The sequence below is a fragment of the Trichechus manatus genome, unplaced genomic scaffold (genome assembly GCF_000243295.1).
Source record: "Trichechus manatus latirostris isolate Lorelei unplaced genomic scaffold, TriManLat1.0 scaffold00036, whole genome shotgun sequence".
NCBI classification, from domain to species: domain Eukaryota; kingdom Metazoa; phylum Chordata; class Mammalia; order Sirenia; family Trichechidae; genus Trichechus; species Trichechus manatus.
Window position 1 is genome coordinate 6,787,342 of NW_004443972.1, and position 10,305 is coordinate 6,797,646.

The 10,305-nt window shown below is 36.3% G+C and overlaps 1 protein-coding gene across 1 annotated transcript in view; it reads right to left on the reverse strand.

Annotated features, from left to right (window-relative positions):
- The window catches only part of NEB (nebulin), a 249,118-nt gene that overhangs the window by 189,842 nt on the left and 48,971 nt on the right, over window positions 1-10,305 (reverse strand). Inside the window, exons 24-30 of the mRNA XM_004375379.2 lie at window positions 7,904-8,002; window positions 6,038-6,142; window positions 5,391-5,498; window positions 5,191-5,304; window positions 2,533-2,730; window positions 1,088-1,195; window positions 23-121 (exon numbers count right to left, since the gene is read on the reverse strand). Of these exons, the coding sequence (XP_004375436.1) occupies window positions 23-121; window positions 1,088-1,195; window positions 2,533-2,730; window positions 5,191-5,304; window positions 5,391-5,498; window positions 6,038-6,142; window positions 7,904-8,002 (831 nt within the window). The remainder of the gene's footprint in view (window positions 1-22; window positions 122-1,087; window positions 1,196-2,532; window positions 2,731-5,190; window positions 5,305-5,390; window positions 5,499-6,037; window positions 6,143-7,903; window positions 8,003-10,305) is intronic.

Sequence of the window (10,305 nt, forward strand, 5' to 3'; positions counted from 1 at the left end):
TATAGACAGAATGAACACTTACATCGCTCCTCTGGGCCTGGTTGATTTTAGACTGTACTGTGATAGGAGCGTCTTCAATCGAGGTGAACTTGAGAGTGTCTGGTTGTTGGCGGTATTTTTTCTGTTTGGCAAATTGAAAAAAGAAAAACAATTCTATTACTTTTCACCAAAGGCTAACATGTCAAAGTCTTGGAAATTTATTTTGGATGGACAAGGGTGATGTTTTCCTTACTTTACTATAAAATATAAAAATACTAGATTCTTGGTTGGCTTGAAAAAAAATGAATACAATGCCAAAACTAATGTTTAAAAAATCAGTTTAATTTCAGATGGTCTGGGGCAGTACACACCAATACAACTCTCAGGAATCAGGCCTAGTCACTAATTTCTTGCTTATGACATGAAAGAAGGCACTATAGGCTGAGAACAGAATCCAGAAACATCACAAAGTTTCCTAAAGGATTAATAGAAAAGCCAGTAAGGAGATTTGGAGTGTTTTTTGCAGGACATTAACAAGTTCTCAGAGACGTGATTTTCCCTGGAGTACAGAAGCTCTCTGTTTGAGGAGGAGGAATTGAAGAACTAGAGCAACAGGTAGGATTACTAAGAGAGAGAGGACTTTGTTTTGCAAACCTTGATGGAGTTAGTATAGAGGTTATTACTAAAGTGCTGAAGGGACACAGGAGACATTGGGAAGGTGTCCCACTGGGGAGCTAGTAACTTCTAGTTACCCTTATTTCAATGTAGATTATTCCTGTTCTAATCTACATTGTGGTGATGAGTGCACAATTTAAATTTACATGTATAAATTTATTAAAACTTGTCAAACTGTACACTTAAAATTGGTGAATTTTATGGTATATAAAGTTGTTAAAATATTTCTATCATAAATGGTTACCATAAATAATTTCGGTGATACAGAGTGGTATGCCTGTCTACCTGGATAATTCATGCATGTGGTAAATTTCTTTCCTCAGCAACAATTACTAGCAGATGACACTGTAAAGGAGGCAATTCTCATGGTTTCGAGGATTTTTAACAGGGCATGTTCACAAATTTCTCAGTAAGACACAACTGGTGGCTTTACCTCATTAAGAATGTCTGAAGCTCTCTTAGCCTTTTCCATTTCTAAGGATCCATATGGAACCCAGCCACAACCTTTCATCCCGCTATTGTAGTCAGCTTTGTATTCAACCTAAAACATCAAGAGAAAGGTATGTTTCTTTGCTCAGTGCCATCCTTATTAAGTAAAATCATTAGCATGTTACCGAGAATGGTGTTTTTAAGATTTCTCATCAGGTCCATTATTCCATACATTAAGGTTATTTTAAACATTTCCTTGGTGAGAGATATTTACAGCCCTCAAGTTTTTGCTTCTCTTCTAATTGGTATATATTTCATTCCATCCTTATTTCCAACTGAATGGAAGTATATGGAATTCTAATACCAATCTGGAAAATGCTAAATTCAAAGCTGTATTTAAAAGAGTAAATGAAATTGTTACATTTAGATAATCAAATGTGACATGTTTGCTCACTGGAACTTTATTTTGTTTCTGTGGTCAAATTAGGACTGAAGGCCACATTGAAGGTGGATAATTTTAATCATTTTCTGATTAGATAAGGCTTGATAATAGTTATTTGTAATAAGTGTTTGCACACACTGATCTTTATGTGCAACGGCCGGCTTAGGGGTGTTTCTGCATTGGCTAATGACATACTTGAAAGCAGTTGCACTGGTGAATTTGCTTATTGGGAAGCAATTATTATCTGGAATTAGTTCTACTTTGGAGGCATTTACTTGATGCTACTAAAATAATGAGCAATGCTTGTTGTCTGGCCATAGATACTTGTACTCTAAATTCTTGTACTCTAGATTCTTGCTCTTTAGCATGGGGCTTTTAGTGGAGAACCATTGATAGAATTAATGAAAAATCAAGAAAGAAATTGGTTCCAGCCCATGAGATACTTACAATCTATTTAAGAAGAAGAAATATAGCAAAATTAAACAAATAACAGATAAGATTGTAATGCATAAAATAGAATTATTAGGGAAAAGTATTCAATTGTGTAGCTCAGACAACTGACCTGCAGAAAGAAAAACAGATATTATAAAAGTTGGAGCTGTAAATGATAAAAGAATTTTCTTTTCAGAAAATATAGCAATTTATGTAATATTATTGATAATGATGAATGTGATGATTATAATAATGGTTATGGTAATAGTGAATGTTTATTGAGAACTAACTAGGGCCAGGCAGGGGAGCAACGTGAGACTCAGCAAGGTTAATACCTTTCCCAAAGGGAGACAGTGATGGAGTGCACGCAGGACCTAGGTCTCCCTAACACGGACAGGTGTGCTCTTATGAAACCACAAGGGAAAGTGTTTCCCATTACATACTTGCTATATAGACAGGACAAAGTCAACCAACTTATGCAGATACCTCTGAGAAGTGCCAAAAATTGCTTGATTTAGAAATCATTTTTAGTTTCCACCTTAGAAGGAAAGAATAGAGAAAACCTGGTAACTCACATCGCTCTGCAGTGCATAAGCCTTTTTGGCGAGGTCCACGTTGATGCTATCTGGTGGGTAGCTATAATTGTGTATGAGATGCTTATAGTCCACGTCACTGGCAATTGCCTGAGATTGCTTTGCATGAGTGATTTGGACCATATCAAGCGGTGCCGTGTAGATCATTTTTGACTTTTCATAATCTTTACGGTATTCACGCTGTGAATAGGAAATTACCATTTATTACCACACATCCTTAATGGATTTCTAGAAAAGCACAGAGATCTCTCTTAAACAATAAATACAAGTTCAAGAAACAGACCCAGATATGTGAGTAGTTATTTTGCCCTAAAATTTGTTCATGTATTACACATTGCTGAAACTGCCTAGAAAATCATATGTGGATAGAGCTTTGCAAATTTCTTTTAGGTCAAAGAGCAACTGTCAGAAAGTCAGAGCAGACACAAGGAATGCACCCTGGCTTCTGCTTCAGCCAGAGATTATTTTTTCTTAAACAGGGTTTTTCAAGGACCACTAACAGATGTTATTACTATTAATGTAATCTAACCTCTGGAGTGTTTTCAATAAAGAAGCATTTTTTTAAAAGAATGAAAATTATATGACAACCATTTCCTACTTCTGATGTTATAAAATCACTATTTCATAAGTAGGGGTGTAGACTTAATTTTTTGGCTTTCCTAGAGTCATTTTTAAATGGATAGTTACTGATTTTTCAACCTGACTGTAACACGTTTGACAGTAGTTCAGCCCCGCTGAGAATCCCTAAGGTTTTTTCATACCAAGTTTAATTTTGGTAACAATTTAAAAGAAGCTTCAGATTGCAGCAGTTATAAGACCTCAAAGGAGAAAAGTTTGTGAAATGAAAACATTAAAGTAACCTTGGTCCTAATGTACAGTGTTATCATAAACCAAATGTCTTTACTGGGCCTCAGGAGGCACGTTCATTGGCTGGTTTTCTGGACTAGTTAGATGGGATGCTAATTAGGTCAAAGTCCCAGCTTCATCATTATTCACCAGTTACCTTAACAAAGAGAAAAATTTCTGACCCACTGCCTTTAGGAAGATTCTAAATCCATCCTATCTCCTCGTGACCACCTAAACGTTAAAAAGAGTGACCCAAGCTAGCAAGTGTAGATGTGCGTTATAAATCCATAGCGATTCCTTTTGCTAATGATTAAACCTTTTAGCTTTCCCTTTTGACATTTTATGGTTAGGCACTTCCACTAAATAGAATATTTTCAAAATAATTTTACAGTATTTTTCATTGTAAAATCTTTTATGAAAATAAAACATACTTTCTGATGGTATGGAAGAACATACCAAAATAAAGACTCCTTATCTTTATTAGAAATAAAGCAATGTGGCAAAGGAGTTGGTGATTGGAAGTGTTCTTGACTAAATTGTTTTGACTCTTGTTCGTGTTCGTACCAGCTCACACATATCAGGACATATGAAATGTTGACAAAGATCCAAATGGCTTTAAAAAATCTCTTTTAAAAGCTATGGATGTTCTATATCTGCAGCTTGGCATTTAGCCTGGGTATTATGTGAGAATGATTAATTGACTATCTCTTTTTGTCATCAGCATCAATCAATGAAAAAGTATTTATTGAGCACTTATTATGTGCCCAGTGCTCTGATGGGTTCTGTGATAGGACTGGAAACAAAAGACAGATGTATGGTCCACAAGGAATTATAACCTTCTTGAGTTGAGAAGGGGCAAGCAACTAGTGAACAAGATAGTGTTATGGACGTGAGCACTGTATACTGACAATCTAGTATTAGAGAAAATCACTCAATGGGATAGTTTAAAGTGCTATGTGACTACATAGTAAGCACAAAATGAGGTAAAGAAAGTATATATAGATCATTACGAGCACCTGTTAAAATTAAATGAATCAAGTGCCCTTCTTTTTTATCAGGAAAAATGGTAATTTGCAAACTGTGTTGAGCATTCTTGCAACTCTTAAGGGATTATCTAAACATCTTTTAAACACAATATATACTGTATATAAATAAATTTACTGTATATAAATTGCAATAGTAGATATTTGCCGCTCTATAGTAAGAATTTTAACCTGAAGATGATGGACAATCCAGAGACACACCTTAGGGAATCCATGGAGTCCATGAAATTTAAGGCAAAAGGCATGGAAAAAAAAATCATTTTTCTAGACAGATGGTCCAAATCTTTTATCAAACTATCAAAGGAGTCTATAATCAGCTATTTTCTTGAACCTAAGCCAATACTAAAACTGATAAAGAGTAAAGATAGCTATACTAAGATTTTTATCTGTGACTCCTGATTTCCTTCCAAAGTAAAGACAGTTCTAAAATCATCATTTTAAAGGATTTTTCCAACTAGAAATAAATATAAAAACATCTGATTATGTTTTCCAAAAGGTTTTAAAAATTAAGATCCATATTCTACTAAATATTAATATATACATTTTTCAAAGCAAAATGGACATCAAGTACAATTCAATAATTTCTCTCCTCAATGTGCAAGGTGCAGGAATCTGGGAAATCATTCTACCTCTAAAGTTCTCCCCAGCAGTTTGCTGTTGTGAGAGATCCCACAGTTATGGAATTCTTTTACATGGGCATATTAACTGGGAGGCCATCTTGAAAACAACACAGTTTTACAAAAGTACTCACATCACTCTGGTTTTTGGCTGTTTTCAAAGAGTGCAGCATCTTGGGGTCATCATTAATGCTGAGGGCTCCAATCATTTTCCCTTTGCTTTTTTCAAAGTCTTTCTTGTACATCACCTGCAATGACATTACACATGTTAGCAAGATTCCACTCATCAAGAAGAATCCCTGAGGCCCCTGCCCTGGACACTGGGCATACTCACATCACTGACGTTCCTGCTGTTGGCTTTGGCTGCCAGCAGGGGAATGGCGTCCACTTTAATGTCAAACTTCTTAGCTTTGCTCTTCTCCCAGTCATGCTTATAAACATTCTGGACAGAAATATTTTAGCACAGAAATTTTAAGAACAACATCTAACACAAACAAATCCAATAAAATTGACAACAAAATCAAAACTGACATTTTACATATACAGAATTATTTCACCTACAAATATTATATTTACCAAAGGGCAATGTAACTATTGATTCATCTGTCATCCAGCTTCTTTCCCTCTACCACTAGGTAAGTGTACTATATGTTTTCTAATGATCTATGAACTTTCTAAAGACTCTGCTGTCTTGTTGTATAAAGGATAATATAAAATGACAACCACTTTGGAGAAGGTAGAGTGTGATATTCGCATAGTAAATTAGGATTAGCAGAGGGATAATTGAGACAATGTATTTGATCATTAGAGACCATGGAAATGCAATCTGATAGCTAAAAAGAGCAAGTTCATTTGGACTTTAAAAGCTCCACTTATGGCAATCTCAGTGGTTGTCTCCTAATACAGTCTTCTGAACAATTACGTAACATTTCCTCTTTTCACACGCACAGGGACAAAGGCTTCTGTGGCTTTGGTACTTACATCACTCAGGTTATAAGCATTGACTCTATGTTGGATAAACTGTGGAGCATCTGCAGGTACATTGCACTTGAACTTCTCACTTTCATGTTTTGCTTTGTAATTCAGCTGAAAAATAAAAGAGGTAGGAACTTTCTTGAAACAGTATAGATACCTCAGGGATTATCTGGGTGGTGTAAATGGTTAAGCGCTCAACTACTAGCCAAAAAGCTGGTGGTTGAAACCCTCCCAGAGGCACCTCAGAAGACAAGCCTGGCGATCTGCTTCTAAAAGGTCACAGCTTGAAAACCGTATGGTGCCGTTGTACTCTGTGTATATGGAGCCATTAGGAGTCGGAATCGTCTCAATGGCAACTAACAACAACAACGTAGATTGCTAGGTCATTAGTACATTTTTTAGAAAAATGCCTCAGATTGATGCCAGTTGAAGTATCACACAGGGCCCAGATCTTACCAGCTCCCAGATCTTACCCCCTATTTCACTGGTTGTGGCATAACCAAACTTTGGGTTGCCATTTGGTGAATGCTATCATACTGCAGATACAGGAAACCCACTGTCTGATCTGAACACCTAGGCTACGCCTTGAGGGCATGACAACTCAAAACCTCTGGAACTCTGTAATCAGAGCACTAATAAAAACAATTCTAATTCTAAATAAAATACTAGCACAAATAAAGATATGTATAAATTCTTATTGCATAAAATATGCTAAATATTGGACTTTATTTTAAAAACGCTAAGGCAAAGTTGGCTGGAAGAAAGGCAGAGCAAGAAAGAAAGGAGGCTGTTGAATTCTAGAGCTAAGGACAAAATGCACAAGATGGAGAACTGTGAAATAAGCACCTACACGACAGAGCCCGAGGCATACCCTAGCCAGGAAGAAGAGCAAGTGGTGAACGGGCGCACGTACAGTACCATATTCCTCACAGCTTGCCTAGCTGTGCTGGCTCAGTGTCAATTGTGTTTAGCTGTTCTTTCTTAGTGCACATAAAATTAATATATTAGGAAAAATTGCCTATGAACCAAAGCAACTTCTCAGTTATAGCAGGATGATTTGTATATTTTATTTTTGTATTATGAGAAGAATGTGTTACTCTTTAGGATTTTGCTGCGCTAGCACCTTGTTACTGTGTGTATCTGGTGCACAAACTGGCCACCAATGTCAGCATCACCTGGGAATTTATTAGAAAGCCCAGAATATCAGCTCCCATCTCAGATCTACTGGATCAGAATCTGCATTTTAATGGGGTCCCGAGTTATCGGCATGCACATGAACATTTGAGAAGTACTGCTGCTCTTCCCCTCATCTTGCCATGGCTGGACCATTCCTGCCTTTGACCTTCTCTGACCACCCAATGAAAAGTGCCTGTCCACTCACTCTCTAACATCACCTTATTTTAATTCTGTATCATCATCCTATGTTGGTTTTATTATCATTGCCTGATATCGTTCTGATTTCTGTGCTCTCATTCTTTGTTTAAAGTCTTGTTAGCAAACCAAGAATGGGAAATGCTTGCCTTGTTACCTACCCAAGGGGATACTTCTGTTATCTTTGTTTATTGAAATTGACATGAAGTTTTAGTGTGCATTATTTTTGGTATGGAACAGATCCTAGCAAGTAAGGTATTCCTAACAAAAATCGGTAACTCACTGAAGAAATAGTTGCGCTTTGTCATTGTCTAACACCATTTTTCCTGAGGCTACAATTTATCTGGCAGCTTTTTTGCATTGTATTAAATAAACCTTGAAAAATATCATTATTGGGATAGTAGATGAGTTCGTGAAGAATTAAGAAGCATTTAAATGCTTATGTTTCAAAGAAGCAAAGCATTCTGGATAGCCCATTCTTGGATAAACCAAGACACTTACATCACTAAGTTGTTTCGTATTGAGCTGGGCTTGCAACTGTACAGGAGAGTCAGTGACGGCCGTGAACTTGGTCTTATCTGGATGAACTTTGTAGGTATGCTGGAAAAGAAGACATTCTTAAATGAAATTTCTGAATACACCTTTATATTCTTGTTCCTATGCATACTAACATGTAAAAATTTTTCCACCAAAGCAAATATAGCTTGTTTTGTTCTTGAAATCTTGCTTCATATGTTCTCACCTCTCTCTTTATTCTCTCCCTGTTTCTGTTTCTCATTCTCTCCTACAGTTGCCCTTTAATTAGTCTCCCTGCTACCACTCAGCCACCAGATTAATCTTTCTGCTGCTTAAACCCTACAATGGCTCTCCAGTATAGTTGGTATTTAATCTAGACTGAACCTTGATCCAACCCCTGCTTTGTCTCCTGCCACTTCACCTCCTACTACTGTCCACATCCCCAGTATGTTCCTGCCATCTCATCCTTTGAATTCTTGAACATCAAGCTCATTCCCTCTTTAAGTTGTTCTTTCTGCTGGTTTTTGCCTGGTTTAGGCATGGCTGGACAATTGCTGCCTTCAACCTTTCTTGACCATCCATTGTAAAGTGCCATTCACTCACTCACTTTCACGTCATCCTATTTTAATTCTGCATCTTCATCCTATATTAGTTTTCTTATTACTGCCTGATATCTTTCTGGCTTCCAGACTCTCTTTCCTTGATTTTTGTCAGTCTCTCTCACTAGAGAGAGTATGCTCCACAGGAGGCAGACCTGGTCGGCCTTGAGCTCTGCTGTTCTGCAGCACCAAGGACAGTACCTGGCACAGTTAGATCCTCAATGTAAATTTGTTGAATGAATGAACTTCTATCTTCCATAAACTTCCACAGCCTCCCTTTGCCCTATATCCATTACATTAAATAATGGAAATGTTTTTTAAAACCTGAGCTTATTTCGTAACAAATACCCTTCTTTGTAGTAATGTTTGTATTCCCCAACCTCACCCAAAAACCATAAGTTTAGATTTCATAACTCTTGCTAACCGCTAGATGCTAACATGTTAACTGCTGCTAAATTTGCCACTAGATGTCACAAGAATCCCAAACCCAATTTCAAGAATTCACAGCAGCTGACTTACATCTTTACACTGGTCTAGCTTCTTGATTGCTTCATATTCTTGAGTTATTGTCTGAGGGAAGTAGCATTTCCCTTTATCTTCTTCATATTCTGCTTTGTAGTTTTTCTACAGTGAGAAAGAACAAAAATAGATCATGATTGTCATTGCTCCCAAACAATGTCACTGTGAGGCATGAACAATTGTCTTCAAACTTACGTCACTGTTTTGGGCGGAAACGTTCCTGCAGTGAATTTGATATGGGTCTTCAAAGCTGCCCACGTAATGTCCCAAGATATTCTTTACATATGAATCCTTATATTTATTCTGAAAAAGAAACCACATGTAACCCAAACTGTCAGTGATTTGCCAAAGAATAAGAAAGTCCTCAAGCCCCAGAAGTAATCGTGGTCGTTCGAACCTCGCCAAAGTTCTTCAGCAGAGTGTCAAGTTGATATTTAGGAGTCTCGCAGTAATTCACGCTCTTTGCCTTTGTCTTCTCATAGTTTTCCTTGTATAATCTCTGTCAAAGGGAACACAAAATTAGGGAAAGACAGCAAAAAAGAAAAATGCATCTCATAGAACAAAAATGTGTGTCATTCCTTTCCTTTAACCAAATGGACATATTTTGTCTTTTTCAGCATCCACTTTCCACAAAGCAGAAACACTGAATAAATATGTTTAGAGGCTCATATTTTGTATAATTTAGTATTCTAAAAACCATAAAACATTTATGTGACTTGTCCTAATATGCATCAAACTGAATAATTTAGAGCACACCAGTGCTATCTAAAAAAATTTTTCTTAAAATAATTATTGCCATTTGAACATACTTGGAGGAAAATGAATTTTTAATAGTTACTCAAAAATGAGGCATAAGGTACAAGGTGGACTTAAGATACTTAGGCACTGTCCCAGGAAAGCATTCAATAAAGCATTTGATGAAAACACTTTTTACGTTCACCTCTGGAAGTTGGCTTTTGTCATTAATGCCTACCATTTTACCTTGTAGCAATGATACCTGAAAAAAAAAATAGCTTTCTCTGCTTTATTGCATCTATCATATACTTCTTTATGATCTGTTTTAATTCTCCCTTGTAGAAATCCAAAAACATACATAATAAAGACAAAATTATTTGTAAATGATATGGACTAATTGGGAGTATATTTGTTTTGCTATTCATCGGAAAGTCTTTTTTTGTAAAGAGTTTTATTTTATTTTTAGTAAGTATTTTAAGGCCTTTAAAAAGGACTTCAATATTTTATAAAATTTTAAAAATAAATACTTTGTTT